The following is an 18,133-nucleotide window of genomic DNA, read 5'->3' as shown; positions in this document are numbered from 1 at the left end:
CATATTTACGTAAAATATTTGAAAGGTAGCACTTTCTGATACATTTATTGATCAGTTAGATCATGTTAAAGTCAGATGTGTGGAGTACAGAAGCAAAGAGAGAGGAAAGACAGTCGCCTATTTCTTTTTACGCAGAAACCTTTGTACGGATTTGAAAATGGGAGATGACGAAAATACGAAAGTAGTGTAAATTCTGATCTATATGGTTCTGACAGCTCACGAGGGACGGTGAACTTATGGTAAAGGAGTTCCTTTCCCTTGGCAGCAATAAGCCACAATATCCTCAGGAAGTGAAACGAAATTGGAGTTTCTTGCAGCAAAAAAGGTTTTGACAAGGAAACAACACTGTCCCTTTTTGGTAGTAGTACTAGTTATTGTTGTTATTTTCAATTAAATGGTTGAAAGCAAACCATCACATTCATTGAATATTTACGGTAATTGCGGGATCTAAAATTGTTAGCTTTAGGTATAAAAACAGTAACTATGCCTATTTTATAATCTATATTGGAAACCCATATTAAGAGTCTGTATTAGCCTTTTGAACCCAATATTGGTCCATTATATTGGTCTAAGCAAAGCCACTGTCTCCTTAAACAACTGTATACATAAACTAGGTTATTTGTTTATGACTATGAGGTGAATTTCAGTTTGTTATTGTAACATTTATGCTCTAGTTTTTTTTAAGGCCAAATAAGTAATTTGTCTGCTACTGTTAGAAAAAAAAATGAAATATGCTACTTGCAAACATATTCAAACACATGACACAGACATGCCACGTATGAGTGGTTACAGTAGAGATCTCCTTTAGGATCTAAAATTCACTCTTTTCAGACAGGCTGTGAAATAACAGAGGGAATGAAGACTCAAGAGATAAGGTGATTCAAATGCTTAAGTGAGGGAAAGACTCCAAGACAGTATCCAAGGGTCTTGATGTTGAATTGAGGATCCATATGAATGAAGTAGAGGTTGGATCACACCATCCAGATGCTGTGTAGAAAAGCAAATAACTGATTTAGTCTTTAAGAATACACTACAGCAGGAGTGTTCACAATGACAATGCTGATTTGGAATTAAATAAAACAATCAAATATACACTCAATTTAGCACTCAATCCCCTAACTAAGACACTGTTGTTTGTTTTACGCAGCCTATATGCTCTATAGACTTGAATAAAAACAAGAGATTAACCTGCCTCCTAATGATAATAAAGAAGAACTGGTTGAAGAAGAAAAATTTGTTACGTTTGACAACATAACTTAAACACAAACATAATTGAAAACAATATCCTTCTACTTCATGAATAGCACTATAAAAATGCTATGTTGCTCCAAATGCATTCAAAACTCAAATATTTAAAGGAGAAGACTGAATGTTGAATTTGATTAAGGCCTGATTGTATTTAAGATTATTGCTCTGCACATGAGCTGGATCTGTTGGATTACTCAATCTCAGCAAAAAAATCCAAATCTGTATTCATGGATTCTGCCTCACTCTCCTCAATATCCTCCCTTGTTGGCATCCTGTCCTGGCTTTCTTTGTCGTCTCTCCTTTCACTGTTTTCCAAGTCAGTTCTGTTTTCATCAGGGTTTCGCTCTGGCTTCTTGTCTTTGTCTCCAGTGGATGAACTTGGCCCATCTGTCCAATTATATATTATTGTTATAACCATTATCGTTACTATTATAAGGCCCACTAGAAGCAGTGGTATGTCATTTTAGGTCTGCTCAGGCAAGATCTTTGAAAAGTATAGAATAGCCTATACTTTTTAAAATTATAATTATTAAGCATGTAGCTCTTTATCCATGTACTTTCTAGAATGGTCCTTTCATCTCATATTTGGTGATCAGCACTATAGGCCTACTATAGGCACTATAGGCCTACCTGTCCTGTGTGTCTCCTAGTCCACATTTTCCTCTGGTATGGAGGCTTGTGGTTGCTGCATAATTTAAATGTAATTGTAGGCTAAAAATAAGAGTCTGAAAATATGAGCCTGTTCCGCATTAATGAATTAGCCTACACATTGTCATCTTTATCACAATGAAATGTCTGTCTCACTTGCTGGTTTGCTTCTTTGCAACCAACTCTGCAAAGATGGGCTCCCCTTTGCTGCCTCCTTAAGCTGCTTCTCTCTTAACCACACTTAACAACACCTGAAACAGTGATAGGATTTAGGCATTTAATCATTTTGAATGAAATAATTCATGTGATGCATTACTTCTATCATGTATTATTCTTGTTAAAACGAAATGTTAAAACAACTAACTATCAGCAGACAAGTAGCTTCGTTCTCCTACCAAAACATTTCCATGTGATAACGGGCTGGTTGTCTGGTAGGCAAGCTTACTGCCTGATTCTTTAGCTTTTTTTCTTCTTTGCGCATCGGTTAGGTCACACAAGATAACCGTGACCATAGACATGTATACCTATACATGTCTATGACCGTGACCGTCTCTCGAGGCAAAAATGCAGGCTGTCAGGTGCCGGTCACGTGCAGAACCGCAGCTACACTGAACACAGTAGGGGGCTTTCCCAAACCAGTTACTTTACCCTCCCCCTACTCATTACAAATGTTCACAGATTTGATGTCGCTTAAAAATCTGATTGAGGACCTTTATTTTGTTTTAGTTTTATTTTATCTAAATATGTCCGGAAGTTATGCCAGTTAATTTGACTGTTGCTCACGGAACGCTGGATGGTGAAGGGGAGGAGTTACTGTTTGTCTTCAGCTGTGTTACCGCGCCGCGTAGGGAGACCCCAAGAAACCGATGGACCCTACACTAACCTACAGTTCAAATATCTGTCATCAACAGGCTTCTTTATGGCCGTAGCATGTAACTGTTATTTGTGGAGGCAAATTCGTTGGAGAATTGTCCATAATGGTAAACCAAGAGGTATTTGCACAAAGTGGAAACGTCAGTAATTACGTCGTGGGCCCGAAGAAAATGCCTCATTTTTGGACGTTTGTTTTGCTTATCTTCTCCATTTTATGTGATGAGTTATTTGCGCAAGATGAAAGTAAGTCCTTCTATTGGTTAATATTAGCTTATGTGGATTGTTACATGTGTTTTATTAACAGTAGTTCACTGGCATTCTAGACACACTGACTATGTGACTAGACAGGTAACAGGCAGTTTGTTTGCTAGCAGTAACATTAGGCTATCTAACGTTACAATTTCTGTACGGATTTCCATCGAGATGTGGATTAGTACTAAACGATAGCAAGCTGAATCTTTTAATAATGTAAGCAACCGATACACTTTTTGTTGTCAAACAAGAATTCTAGACTTGCACATCTTCCATAAATCTTATCTGCTCGTTCCAGTTAATTAAAAAAAAACTATTTCACTTGCGCTTTAAGCTAACGCAAAGGCAAAAAACAGAATGATACTGGTTTATGTTGACTCCTGTGAAACAACGGCAACCTGTATGTCCGTACCATCCTAAAATATTTGCACTACAGGCCAGTTAAAGTTTTCCCATAAACCGTCCACGTTTTAGGTAGCCGTCCAGAATTTCCATTCGTGGTTTTTATGAGGTTTTTAATTACACCATCACAAACACGGCTTCTTTTGAGAATCAAGTCCACATAGACCCGCGTCCCATTGACTGGCAACTCTTATGTGAGGTTATTTGACAGTTTAAAGAAGTGTCTTAAATGTTTTGGCCTAAATATTAGCCCCCTAAACGTTGACAGTGCTGATCTAACTGTGTGATTATCTAAATAAAAAGCCTTCATGGCCAGAGGTTACTGATTGTGGGATAATTTTGGCATCGCAAGGCTGGACTTGAGTTCCTAGTTCAAAGACCAGCTCTAGAACCAAAGCTTGATAACCTCAGCTGTTTTTTCAAACACAACTTTTTAAAACTGTGTTTTATTTAAGGCAGATATCATGGATTTCTGTTAGAGAAACCTATACAAAATTGTGTTTATTCCGGTTAGTGATCAGGGAGTTCGATATGTTAGTATGTTGAACAGTGAGGTTGATTGCTTTTTTAAGTTAAGTAGTTGTGACTTGTCCTGTACACACATAAGTAGATGATGTATAGAAGTTTGTTGAGTTCTTTGTGGTGAGAGAATCCTTATGTTACAAAGAACTAGCAATGCCCCTAATAGAGCTGAGGTTGGCTTGTGATGGATGGTCATATGGTAGCAGAAAAAGAAATTCTTCTTGTAGTGAAGGGGAAGTCATGAGATTCAAAGACCTCAAAATGTGAATACAAACTGTGATTACAAAGACCTCTAAACCTGTTCATTGGCCACCTTCCAGCAAGACTGGGTTGCTTGAAAAATGTTTAGTCAGTGAAGAGGGATTACAGGTCTTCCTGGGATGAAGAAAAAAAGCCAAGAAATCTGGAGAATTTCATCCTGTAGCCCCATCATTACTGATCATTACATGCTACAAGACCTGCAGTATTCAGTTCAGTTGTTACTGCCAGTAAGCATGTGACGAGAACAATAGCTCTCAGAGTGGTATAAACAGGCATTTTTGACTCGCATAAGACTTCAGTAAAATAACGATGGATCAAGACGTCTGACCCAGCAGTTGAACATAGCCATGCACGCTTAGCCTCGAAAAATGCAATGTGTTTGGCTTATGTTCATATTGGAGCTGTAATCATATTAGTTAGTGAGCTTGTGCTTTTCTTGGTCTTTATAACTTCCTGGATTTGAGAGGTTTGCGAATTCCTTCAGGTCACCTGCTCATCCCCTCTCTCTCACTGGCACAGTCTGTATCAGTTTGTTCAGGAATTTTCTGCTCAATTTCCTCCCCAAACCATGATTTCTGAGTGAGAGACAATGCACTTTTATGTCTCACAAGCCATGATTCAGCATTGAGTTGGGACCACTCAGCATAATTATCACTTCAAACAATGTGAGGAAGTAAGTGCTGTTGATATGTAGACAGGTGAATCTGATACAATAATTAAAACGCCTTTTAATATCCCCTATCAGCAGGGAAACTCCAGATTAAAAAGGAAGATTTGAGATGCTTTTAAACTAATTGTGTGTTGAACAAGTCCTCATATCTGAGCACAGTGGTCCCTGTTGGTCCCACTCCCATCATGGGAAAAAACTGTAAAGCGCCTTTAGGCAATTGTATTGTTTTGGCGCTATATAAATAAAATTGAATTTATTTGAAAATCATCGAGTTAATCAATGGATAGTAAAATACTTTGCAGCCCCAACTGATGATCTCATTCAAGGAAACTATTCACATCTCACTTGTTTACCTTGTAGCGCATGTAGCGTCTTCTTGTCTGTGTGAAATCTGCCTGGATTGGTTTCAGAGACCCAGATATATATGGCATTTGAGATGGCCTCAATTACCTAATGTTTACTGTATGTACACTTTTGAGATTTCTGGGGACTAGTAGAGACTGTAGTCACCCTTAATTACCTCTGCAGTATCCAATTTGGCATCATCAATACTCTAGGCCTACAGCAACCTATCTTGCAAGTTAACATTTCATCAAATCTGAGATCTATCATCAGCCAGATAAAATCTCGTATTATTGCACAATGGAAACCCATTTCTGAACAAATGACTGGTTGTGAAAAAGTTATTAGCCTAGCTGACTAATTGTGCGGAAGGAGGAAAAGATGAATCACCAATACAAGCAGAGGGTGTCACGCCCCGATAGAGATGGAACTGGGTTATGAACACGCGGTAGGCCTGGTGGTTTAGGATACATAAACACAGCCTTGGAATGACTGTAGTGTGAGCTAAGATCACCCCTGAATCACGATCAACTTCCTGTTCCAGCACACGTCTGTGTGAACAGTAACTCTTGCAACATGCATTCTCTCACACATCATCCTGTTTGATGCACAAATTCTCTCATGGCAAAAGTAAGGCCCTTTTCACCTATGCCAAAATATTTAAGAATTTACTGTAAATAATAGTAAGTATTTACTGACCATGACTTTGCATTTGACAGTATCTTTGCAGTTCCATGTGCCTGATGCCGATCCTCTTTGTCTTCCTCAGATCGTGTGGTGTTCTCCTTTGGAACCTTCCAGAACGTGAGCGTCCCTGAGAATGGGTCAGTTCAGGCGGTGGTCTCCAGGATCCCCACGGATGTCTCCTTCATCACGCTGCAGTTCCACACGCAGCACCACAACGCCACGCTGTCCTACAACAGGGTAAGATGAAATGCACGTGAATGACGACACAGACACAGACACAGACACAGACACAGACACAGACACAGACACAGACACAGACACAGACACAGACACAGACACAGACACAGACACAGACACAGACACAGACACAGACACAGACACAGACACAGACACACACCAAAACACAGAGCAGCATTACATCTTCTTAATGTATCAGTGGTTTTCAGTGCTGTGTTGCTTTTGATAGTAATAGCTGTGTGAACCTCAGTATCCTTAACCCAATACCAGCCACAAAGGCATGTAATTATCTTTTTTTTTTTTTTAAAGCAGAAACATTATAAACATAAATGTTGTTGCAGTCACATTAGTCTGTTCTCAAAATTCTCAACCTTGTTTCTACAATCATTTTGTGCTGAAACTGAAACAGACATATTTTTTTTTTTACATTTTCTTTACAGTTATTGAGGTAAACGGACAGAGATCTATCTGTCTATTCTCACTTAATACAGGACCAATGTCAATCGTTAATTGTCCTTGATAAAAGTTTGGACCCCAAAACATCTTAAAATAAGGCCCGGTTTCACAAAATCCTGAATTTTCCCTTTAGAGTCCACCAGTCTTAGTCTAAATGAACTGTTATTATTGGCATTTGCACCAGTGTCACCCCTACCATAATAGTTAAGGGTCACTGCACTTTAATGGCATGCTATCCACTATTTGAAGTACTGAGGGAGGTCTTATAGAGAGAACCTATTTTCTCATGAGTTTTTATTCTTGCCAAACATACCCATCATGTGTACCCATAACTGTCCCTTTTTTATGTGATTGTGTAATGGTGTGATGAAGAGGAAATTAAGTGATGACCATTTAGCCTTAGAGAAATATTGTGTGTGTATGTGTGTGTGTGTCAGGGCTTGAGCTTGTGTTTTCTCACATGTCTCAGCTCGTTTCTGTGGAAGAGATAAAAATGTACGTAGAAAAAGTTTACACATCCGCCTGCCTTCCCGCCCACACACAAGCACATTCACTGGGGAAACAGACAATGCCACAGCTGACCCACTTGTGATGGCGTCTTCTGACGAAGGCACAGGATGGCAGACTCGGTTAAACCCATCATGTGAGAGGGTAATCACAAGCTCCCAGTCAAACGGAAAAAGGACTCTGCAGGCAGTCATGCCTCTGGGCAGCCACACTAACCTGAACACAAGCTCTCAGTGTCCTCCAGATAGAACGCTGACTAGTGCTTAGTGACTATCACTACATCACTTTAGAGCGCACATTGTCAGATTCAGGAGAATGCTTGGCATGGTAAATAATTCTTAATGTCTCTAAATGAGAAAGCGTACCCGAGTATATACATTTAAAAAAAATTCTAAATCTAGTTTCTTATTGAGCGGTGCTGTATCTGTGTGATGGTTTGTGGGGTAATCCATTGAAGTGTTTAACCCTGTATTGAATAGTGGCTGATATAGGTTAGAGGTCGACCGATATATCGGGCCGATATTTGTCATTTTTTAATCTATTTAAAAAAAAATGTATTATTTTTTTTTTTTGAAAACATAAAATGTGACGGATTTAAGTTTTACAAAGAATTCTCCCTTCCCCCCTCCCCCCTCCCACGGCCCAGACAGCAACCCTAAAATAAAGACAAATCATAGTCTGTACACATACATATATGTATATACATTGAAGAAAAGAATATCTAAAATAATAATAACAAAAATAATAAATAATACATAAAAAAAAGGGGGGGGGGGGTTCTCTGGATTCCTAGATTATGGATGTTTGTAAGTATTAGGCTGTGTGTGTGTGTGTGTGTGTGTGTGTGTGTGTGTGTGTGTGTGTGTGTGTGTACGGGGGCACGGACTTCAGACTTAAGATACTAGTAGGGGAGTAAAATTGTGTGCATCTACTTATTATTAGTGTGACGCTTTAGCATGCAAATTAATGGGAAATCTTTTAGATATCGGCCAAAAAAAATCGGCAGCCCATATCGGCTATTGGTTAACCCTGACCTCTAAGTATCGGCATCGGCATCGGTTATAGAAAAACCCATATCGGTCGACCTCTAATATAGGTTAAGTATAGTATAGTAGAGGAAGTATAATACTGCAGACATGGCTTTGAGCAATGGTGGCACAGACAGACATACATACATACAGACAAAGTACACTTGATTTTCTCCTGTTGCGAAGGTGAAAAATCTGTAAGGACTGTGCTGATACAAAATTTGCGTCATCCTCTGTGTCCGCAGACCTTGTCAGCAGTAGTATACCTCCCCCAGCTGATCAAGTGTTGCTTTATCTTTTGCTCTGTCCAGGTCCCGCTGCCCGGCTTCTCCCTCACTGCTGCTGATACCGGCCTGCTGTCCACCCTCACGCCCACTCAGTCCTCGCTGACCTGGTTCCTGCTCTCGCCCGACGGAGACACGGTGGCCGGGACCGGCGTCATTCTGCCCTACACGAACAGAGGTTGGAGCAGTCTGCTGTCACTAAGCAATGACCATCACATGGTTTCAAATCACATAGGCCAAGGTGTCTAGAGTAGGCAGATATTCTTGTGAACCAGTTGCAGAGATTCACTGATTTGAAGTCACCCCATAGAAATGGCTGATGGACACTTTTTAAAAGATTTAAGTGAAAACCTGCTCAGATACCAGAGATCTGAAACATCACAGCCACTACACGTTTAGCATCCATAATCTGCTTCAGAATGACTTTTATCCTTATTAACACATGTCTTTAAATACTACATACTGCAGTTGGAAGACCTTGTCAGTTGTGTTGCATAAATATATTGCTGTTGTACATGATTTCTTTAAGATAGGAATATTGCAAATATCACAGAAGTGGTTGCAATTGGGGTTAAAAGGTAATCATGATCTGCAGTCTGACATACATTTCTCCCTTCCTGCAGATCCCGTGCCTGGAGCCTGTAACATGGAGTTCGACCTGGACATTGACCCAAATGTCTACCTGCACTACAACCTTTTTGAAACCATCATCACTTTTGCTCCAGCAAATATTGGATATAATCGGTAATGACTTGCAATTCTTTTTTATTTTTATTTGCCACATCACTTTCAGCCTCAAAGTGTTTTTTTGTTTTAAGCCTCTAAGTGTTGACTAATGCTTGTAAGGATTGGCATATGGCAAACAACAACCGGCACCTCCTATCTAAAGAGATAGCCCCTGTTGCACAACTTGTGAGTGATGGTGTGTTTCTGGAGTTATCTGCTACAGGTTGTCATTTTCTTGTGGTGATAAGAACGGTGAGAATGGATCTGCATTGATTTGAGGCTGGAGTGGTGTTACTATAGGGCATTAAGAGGAAGGCTAAAGGAAAGCTTGAGTGTAGGCAACCTTTCTGGAGAATTACTGAGGTGTCATGGGAAAGGCCAGTGCTAGGGGCTGTTAAATCCTGTAGAAACAAGTACAATCCTGTAGCAACAAGTAAAATCCTGTAGCATGAGGCAGGCTAATGACATTGATTTACTAATGGCAAACAAGCAAACGTAACAACAGGTCAAATGAAATGACATGATCCCATTCATCAGCTGGTGATGGGAATAGCTTTCTTGCCATTTCCCTGCTAAAATAAGTTTGTTGTTTGCCAAATTCTTCTTTCTAAATTCAATTTGACATGACCTTTGGCGGGTTTGACCCCTTTCCCCTTATTTTTAGAGGGGCCAGTCCACCAGAGTGTGACGTAGACACGGGTCCAGGTACTCGCTGGCGTCTGGAGTATGACATCTACCAGTACTTCCTCCCAGAGAGTGACCTCTCTGAGCAGAGCCTCATCTTCAGCCTGGAGAGGGTGGCCAACGTCCTGAACCTCAGGGAGCATGGGAAGAGGGTAGGCCCCCACTCCCACATATTCTTTTCCCAGTGATCAGATAATGGGGTCAATTAATGGGAAAATGTAACATTGGATCATGTGGGCTTGCAATTGAAGGCCATGTTTTAGTGTAAGTATAAATGGGTTTTGCACCCCCTGTGATTTTGGGGTTATTTCGAACTGAAAATGGCTAATGACCACCCCTTTGCTATTTCACCATGTGTAATTGTGATTTTTATATTTTGTTGCTCTATCAGAAGAGTTTTCCCTCCTTCACTCATCTCTTAATGGTTCCAGGTCATTACTCTGACCTCCAATGACCGAACAACCATGGCCTTCTCCTCCATCCCGGGGCAAGGGGTGATCTACTCCGTCATCGTGAGGGACCCGCTCCTCAACACCTCAGCCTCCTACATTCCTGCCCACACATACGCCTGCAGCTTTGCCTCCAAGCTGGATGACTGTGCAACTTTAGGTGAGAGTATTTCAAACTTCACAGCTATTTAAGAACAGCAGGTAAACAGTAAAGATGTACTTTTGCATGGTTTTACTTGGGTAACAGGCATAGGCTTCACTTCCTAATTCGTTTTCTACTGAATTGATCTGAGCTCTCTTGTGGTTCTAAAACATGTATTACTTCTATATCATCCTTCCCAGGTAAAATATCCACCAAAGTTTTCTTCACTATTGTGGGTGTGGCAGGACTCATCGTGTGCTTTTTTGGACACCGCTTCTTCAAATGTGGTGGGTCATCTCATTTTAATACTGTTTATTTGCATTTGAAAAGGTTTCAGACAGTTTTAGTAGAGTTCCCTAAAATCAACACCCACAGGTTCTTTCAGTTCGTGTTTGTAGATGTGGCTTAAATAAGTGGTTCACCAAAAACAACATCGCTACTAAGATTTGTTGTATGTTTATGGACCAGTGGGAACTTTAATATAAAGTTGAAATGAAATGTTTCCACCAAAGGTCCCATTTGTTTATTCCCCAGATCTTTTTCACTGTCGGTGGGACAGGGGTCACAGCATTTTCAAAATGTTCTTATTTTTGTCTGATGAAATATCATTAGCATTTGTCACAGATCTTTTTTTTTTTTTACATATATAATTATTTAAAAGGACTTCTCACAACCTCTGTTCTTTTGGGTGGCCCTTATGGAAGTTGAATTAGTTTACCAAAATCTGTAACAGAATAAACGGAACTCTGGTGTTATGTTGCAATGCTTTTCTGGTGAAACCTCTTCTCTCTATTTTCCCCCAACAGAGCTGTTCTGCATGGGGTTTGCATTTTCTGCTTTTTTCTTTTTTGTCCTCATCACCCGGACCACCACACAGGACTATGACAGTATGTGCAAAAATATTTAATATTGCTTTCAGTGACGGCTCTAAATATGATGTCTTCCTTTTACGCTATTGACAACTGTCAAAGGAAATCAGTCTTTGTCAACGGAAGTCCATTGATCTGCCAGTTTTTAATTACAATTCATGTGGTCATGCTTATTCACTTAAGCCTTGTTGACATAATATTTCCAAAGCATATCTGGAATGAAATTACTTGCACAAACAGGTTTTGCATGCGTCCAATTACATTATTTGTCACGGGATATAGATATTTGTGACACAGAAACATCAAGACATGCTTGTAAATAATTGCATGATCTCCAATTAAGGACTTGCCATCAAGAGCCTGGCTCCATATATAGTTACACCCAGGGTGGTTGCACTGAAGTACTGGGAAAAGATCAAAGATGCTCTTTCAGTTGCTACACAAATCTCATACACAGATCACTTGCACTGCTAGTGATGTTGGATTGAAATGCAAGGCCTTGCATCAGATAACCCCATCCCTGTGCTATTCTGGGCTCAGGCCCTCAAAGACGCAGTCTAAAGGAGTCTGGGTGGAAAGAGACGGCTGGTCTGTGGGTGATGGGAGCAATATTTTATATGAAAGGCAGATTACCTGCTTGTGTGATGCTGTTTAAAAGCAGCTTGTGCAGATAAGGTATTTGACTTGGAGTCTCATTGGTGGGGACTCGACTGAAAGGCACATGAGTTATCTGATGTGAGGACCAGAATCTAAGCAGGTAGTAGTTGTGTAACCAAAACTGATCTTGTTTAGCTGTAGCAGTGACTAAGTAAATCCGTACTCCCAGTAGTTAGACATTCATTTGTGAGCATTCAGCGATACTGTATGCTGCGCATGCAGCCATTCAAGTGAGTCCAATTTGAACTTTGCAGAAGGGAAGGAAGAAGCTGAAAGGGCCTGCTAATGTGATTTATATCCAGTAGAGCCAAGAGTCACTGACGATAGAGGCCAGTAAACACTCTCCAACTTCTCATCTCGAAACTTCCTCTGACTTATAGTCTAAATTTGTTTCTGAATGATCTACAAAACACCTTTTTTTAAAGGAATGGGCATTCCAAGATTTGGCCTGGTTAGTTGTGCTTGTGCAAATGCTAATTTCCTCATCTCAAATGAGCTTGAAAGACTGCAGACGGTATTTAAGCTTTAAAAACAGCATGGGAACACTTCCTTCTCCACTGTTTGATTAGATCAGTGGTTCCCAAACTTGTCATGTCAGGCCCCCCTTTGACAGTGAACCAGTGAACCAGACAGTGGTACACTGGCATTGGATCAGTTATTTAGACTATATTCACCTCTGCAGTTATCTAGTGCTTTATCACCTTGCTGCTCTAAATTGATGAAGGGAACAGCTGATGAAACGGACTGAGCTAAACTCACTGTGTCTCTCTCCTTTTCCCAGTTCGCCTGGCTTTGACGGCCCTGATTGGCACAGTTGGAGGCGTGTTCCTGGTGATGTGCTGGTGGCGGTTTGGCTCAGTGATGGCTTGCGTCATGGTGGTCGGACTCCTTCTGGGCTTCCTGCTTGCGTCATCCGTTTTTTTCACTCCACTGGGTAAGAGAGTGATCACAAATGAACTTTGGTAGATGCTGGTTAATCGCAAACTGTCAATTTCGGAGTAGAGGTAGTCAGAACACTGCAAACATTTAAAACCTAGTAAGATAAAATATCTTGAATCAAGGCAATATATGCTTGTTTTTTTGTCTGTCATTGTCAGATAATTCTTCTTACCAGGCCTTTTTTATACATTTCACTTGCTTCAAGGCAGCGTTTCTGTCCTTAATCAACTTAATAAGGTATTATAACTTGTTACTGAGATTTTTGCAAACTAGTTTGATTCACCACTGACAATTACAAAACTGCTTTGTCAAAGTCAGAAAAAGACAAATGTACTTGTTTTAAGTCTTGCTACACTTGTTTGAAGATGTATATGGGTTATTTTTTCTAAAATATCTTGTTAAGTCAAATGTTCCTGTCCTGTTGGCAGATCATTTTGCTTATTTTAAGTAATAAATCCCCCCACGTTTTTGAAAGCTGATTGTTTGCAGTGAAGATCCTTTTGATTCTCTCTGTTTAAGAGGACAGTCACTCTGCTCTGCTGTAGTACTCCCCTAGGGCCCCTTGTTCCCGCCCACCCTACTAAAGACATCACACGGCCCCACTTAAACTCTGAAACACAGTTTTCCACATCATGCTATCCGCGCTGCTGTTTGCCCCTGCTAGGTTTGCTGTCCTGTAGTTTTGGCCTAGATAGAATGGTGTGTCATGGAATTAAGCAGAACGTAGAAAGTAGAGGAATGCACTCATGGTGTCATGAAGTTCACAGGGAGAAAAATCACATTTGTGCATTTTGCTGTCTCCTAGGTGACCTGGACGTGTTCCGCTCAGACGTGGTCTTCTGGGTGACATTTTGGTGCTTTGTGGTCGTTGTGCCCATCCTCTTTGTTCGCTGGCCAAGAGAGGTAGCAATGCACAATTTCCTTTCCTTTGTCTTTCAGTGCGCACAGTCTCTGATGGAGATGAGTGTATATGTGTAGGAGATGAAAAGTAATTGTGTCTGATTGCGTGTGGTGGTCTGGAGTTAAACTGAATGTTCCTGTTTGTTTCACAGGGTAATATAATCGCATGTGGTGTGGCGGGGGCCTATGCAGTGGTATTGGCCGTGAACGCTTACATATACACCAGCCTGTCATACATCACCCTGGACATCCTGAAGCGTTTCCTCAACAACAACTTTAACCGAGCCTTCATCTCTGTGCCCTTTCAAGACATTGGTGCGTGAAATACCCAACAGGATTTCATTAGTTATGTGGTCTCTTACAAAGGCCATTTGGACCCCATGGACAATAAAACATTGTAGAGGATTTTTGTTTTTTTTATTCGTAGTCTGATAAATGAGCCCAACTGTGTTAGAAAACTGCTATTAACAGTTAGAGAGCATTGTACAAATCGCGAGGAGGTTGCTTGATTTTGAAAGAAAGTATCACACAGTGGGTTGTTAAGAACAAGATTAATAAAAAGGATATAGATAAATGTAAATGTATTGCAGTTGCTGTGAAGCATTTCCGTCAGACCTTGAGATGTTTTTTTTAAGGATCTTGAGTTAACTAAGACTTTGCATTTCTTTTCCAGACTTCATCCTGATCACAGTGTGGGTAGTGCTGGGCGTCTCGGGCATCGTCCTACAGCTGTACCGAGAGCGCAACCGCCCCTTCTTCCCACCCAGCCCTTACCTGATGTGGCGCCAGGGGCGGGAGCGGCGCAAGACCAACGTCCTGGACCCCAGCCACCACACGCCGTCCTTCCCCACCCGTCTCATTGACCGCATCCGTCAGCTCACCTGCCGCCCAGAGCCCGCTGGAGAGCGCACCCCCCTCCTGCTGTGACGACTTCCGGAAACTTCTGACTGCAGTGTGCAGACTGTAACAGCCTATCTAGTAGTCGCCCTCGAAGCCCTAAAGTCTCTCAACCAGTCACAGGGATGGTGCTGCCCCTGTTTTAATCTGCAGAGGTCTAAACCAGTCCCTTGGGTTTTGTGATTTGGGCCAAGTTCAAGACGGTGCTTATAGTCAATCTCTTTCTGTGTAGAGAAAGGGACAAAGATGAAGAACCATGTTTGTGCAACAGAATCTGCTGCAGACAAACTTGTACCCAGCCCAGTGTTCCTAGCTAGACAAACCACAGAGGCAGACTCTTAACAACAACAGAAACAGCGGCAGGCCGGCAGGAAGACACGGGCAATTCCTGTGAACACTGTAGCTTTCGTTTTGACAGTGCGCCACGTACTGTGTCACATTGGGCAGTCAGGGTCAGGGTCTGTCCTCCACATAGTGCCAAGTTTTGCTGTGCCTCAGCTTTGGTTTCTGGTGCTCTGCCTATTCTGTGTTTTGCGCAGACCTTAAGGGTCATCTTGCAGCCAGCCTTCAAATCTGCTTAGGCAGCAGAGTTTGATCTGAGGGCAGCCCTGACTGAAAGCCTGCGCCCCCTTGTGGACCCTGCCGTGAAACAGCCCTCTTGGTAACGCTTCATCCTGGGAGTAGTGCGGGCAAGATGAAGATGGCACCTCAGTTGCTCGTCTGAGAGCAGTGCTGTTTTTGGGGAATAGATCTAGACACTTTGACACTCTCTGTCGATACTAGAAACAGAGTAGCTAACTGGTAAGTTCAGTTAACAGTTATCACTCATGAGTTTAAATAACAAAGTGTTGCGCTTAACAGAGGCCCCTTTCTGCCAAAGACTATGGTAGACATTGAATTTGCAAAACCTTTTAGTTTTAACTACATGTGGTCAAAGTGTTATGAAAATGTGTTTTGTTAACCAAAGGTCCATAGCCACATCACACTGGAAGTATATATGACAGGAGCTAGAACAAGTTCAAGAGAATGAAGGGTGATCAGATGGAGAAGGCATCATTAATACAAAGACTAGCCATCAGTATGTATATGTATTAGTGTACTAATTCACCAACAGTGATCAGTGTAGCATAACCAATGCTTTAAAAAGGGTTGCACTTTTGAACAGATGACCACTTGAAATCAATGACGAAGCCTAGCCTGTTGAACTGTGGTTGTTTTTTACGTCGGGTCAGTATGTTAATAGATTTCACAACCACTATGCCTAATTAAGTTCCATGGTGTAAGGCTGGCATTGGGAGTTATTCCTGTTTGGCACCATGTTAAATTTGATGTCGCCTTGCCCATTGTGAACATATGTGCTAATCACTGACACTTGACAGATTTGTAGTATTTCTGTTGTGGTGTTTTTTGTTTTTTTTAATGCTCTGTAAATCCACTTTTTAACCATCATGTTTTAAAAAGTGCCACACGTTCACTGAGCAGTGTTGACATTTTGATGGTAGTTATGGATTATTTTCTCTAGTCTAACAGTGTTCATGTATTTTCAAAACAATAAAGCCAACGGTGTTGGGCATGTTGTCAGCAACAGGCCTCTGACACAGACTAGACTTGTAATGCTGGCAAAACAAATCTTTTATTTTACTCTATAGATTGTCCTCAACATGGCTTATCCTGTTGTAGTGAAGACGAGAGGGAGAAAATTATTTTATTACTACAATACTGAAATCAAACCGGCGAGGTATTTTCTGCTGGGTTTTGAACCAAACTCATTTAGCACTAATGTTTGTACAGATGCTACTCAGGGACTCATGACTTTATCTCCTCTCTCTACAGCCTTAAGATAGAGATGTATCGTCCAGCAAAACAGGACGTTTTCAAATAGGATGTGCCAATATGTTTGTGTTTGTCACAAATTCAGGTGTGAGGCCACCTCATCTCCACCTGTCTATACAAGGAATTTAGTGCTGAGTCGTAGTAGAGAGTGCCCCACACATCTGATGTCATAGTAGAGATGTGTCAAAGTGTGTGTTTATGACGCATGATTTGTGGTGCAGGAAGATTCTCCTATGGTGCATTTTGAACACAGCATTTTTTGCAATTTTTAGGTCTTTTCGTGGAAATGATGAAAAGTGGCAGACATTACATTTATTTACGTGTAGATTTCTCACACTTTCTGAGAGGAGCTCCTAAACTCTTTAAGTGCCTTTGTACCCTCTTACACAGTTTCTCTTCACAGTTGGTGTTTCCCTTTCAATGAGCACTTAACGTGGTCCCTTTACTCAGTAACTTGTCACTAAAATCCTTTTTTTGCACCTAGTAGGATTCTGTTAAGTCTTTAAAGGCATTTGATATAGGTCAAGCCATTCTTCTGAGAATGTTATTAAGTCCCATTAAAAACATCATTTTTTTATGGAATGTTTTACTTGTTTGTACATGTGTGAATGATTTTGCTATTTTAATTGTTTTTCAATAAAGGTGTAACTGTTTTCTGTATTGATGGCAGTTCTCTTTTCTTTTTGAACTTTAAGTGACCTGGCACCAAAGGCAACATTGGCTGGCACAACATGACTTGACCTTTGAGGTGCAACAGTAAAATATGGAGTACACAGACCCATCTCTATTATGACCTGTTAGGTGCAAATCACTAACATGCATTACACGTACAATTGCATTCTGGGTGTCTTGAAGACGGGTCCTATCTAAACACAGGGTTCCCACCTATTTTCACTGACACTTCAAAACTTTTCCATGACATTTCAAGGACACTAAATTAATTTCCATGACCTTTCATAACCTACACGTTATTGACTGAAAATTAAACAAATATGCACAACAAAATATTATCCATGAAAGAGTAGTTATTTTCATGTCATATTTCCTACATAAGACAGTGTTTCCCCAAGGGTTTTTTTCAGCAGCGGTGCTGATGTGTGGATGAGCCTCATGAGTCTGTTACTGGACCCTCTGTGCTTTACTTCAGTAGAATATCTTTACTTTACTAGTAGAAGTATTATCATCAATGCATAGTATGATTATATATTATAATAATATATTTATATATATATTGTCTTCTTTACTTACAAGAAATCGTCTTATATGTACAGGCAAGTGTTATTTTAAATAATTTTTAGTTCATGTGTGTACTGAGTACTATGCACTGAGGTTTTTTTTTTTTTTTTCATATTCAGTTGAAGGTTAAGGTCAGCTTAGGGTTTCTTCCTGATTAAGAGGGAGTTGTTTACTTGCCACTGTTGCCATTGTGTTTGCTTTAAGGGGTTCCAGGCACTGGGCTCTGTAAAGTGCCTTGATAGATAGATAGATAGATAAAACTTTTATTAATCCCGTGAGGGAAATTCGATTGAGACAATTATATTGTTTTGGCACTATATAAATAAAATGTAATTGAAAAGAAAAGTACTCTTGGATACTAAACATGTTAACCTACTTACAGAG

The 18,133-nt window shown here is 40.6% G+C and overlaps 1 protein-coding gene across 1 annotated transcript; it reads left to right on the top strand.

Annotated features, from left to right (window-relative positions):
* The first annotated feature begins 2,752 nt into the window (after positions 1-2,752).
* Positions 2,753-17,039, top strand: tm7sf3 (transmembrane 7 superfamily member 3). The gene is made up of 12 exons (XM_080851643.1): positions 2,753-3,012; positions 5,988-6,142; positions 8,445-8,595; positions 9,041-9,161; positions 9,808-9,979; positions 10,259-10,436; positions 10,619-10,705; positions 11,225-11,305; positions 12,726-12,878; positions 13,689-13,786; positions 13,936-14,098; positions 14,457-17,039. The coding sequence occupies exons 1-12, from the start codon at positions 2,874-2,876 to the stop codon at positions 14,708-14,710; spliced, it is 1,752 nt and encodes a 583-aa protein (XP_080707769.1). The 5' UTR covers positions 2,753-2,873; the 3' UTR covers positions 14,711-17,039.
* The last annotated feature ends 1,094 nt before the right edge of the window (positions 17,040-18,133 follow it).

This window comes from Sprattus sprattus (genome assembly GCF_963457725.1).
Source record: "Sprattus sprattus genome assembly, chromosome: 14".
Classification (NCBI taxonomy): Eukaryota; Metazoa; Chordata; class Actinopteri; order Clupeiformes; family Clupeidae; genus Sprattus; species Sprattus sprattus.
Note: the sequence above shows the minus strand (reverse complement) of the source record. Positions and strands in the feature narration are given on the sequence as shown.

Excerpts from the sequence above, each read along its gene's own strand:
- tm7sf3 (XM_080851643.1), top strand. The coding sequence starts at position 2,874 with ATGGTAAACCAAGAGGTATTTGCACAAAGTGGAAACGTCAGTAATTAC. Across the intron at positions 9,980-10,258 it reads TCAGGGAGCATGGGAAGAGG|GTCATTACTCTGACCTCCAA; the intron begins GTAGGCCCCCAC and ends TAATGGTTCCAG. Across the intron at positions 10,706-11,224 it reads ACACCGCTTCTTCAAATGTG|AGCTGTTCTGCATGGGGTTT; the intron begins GTGGGTCATCTC and ends TTCCCCCAACAG.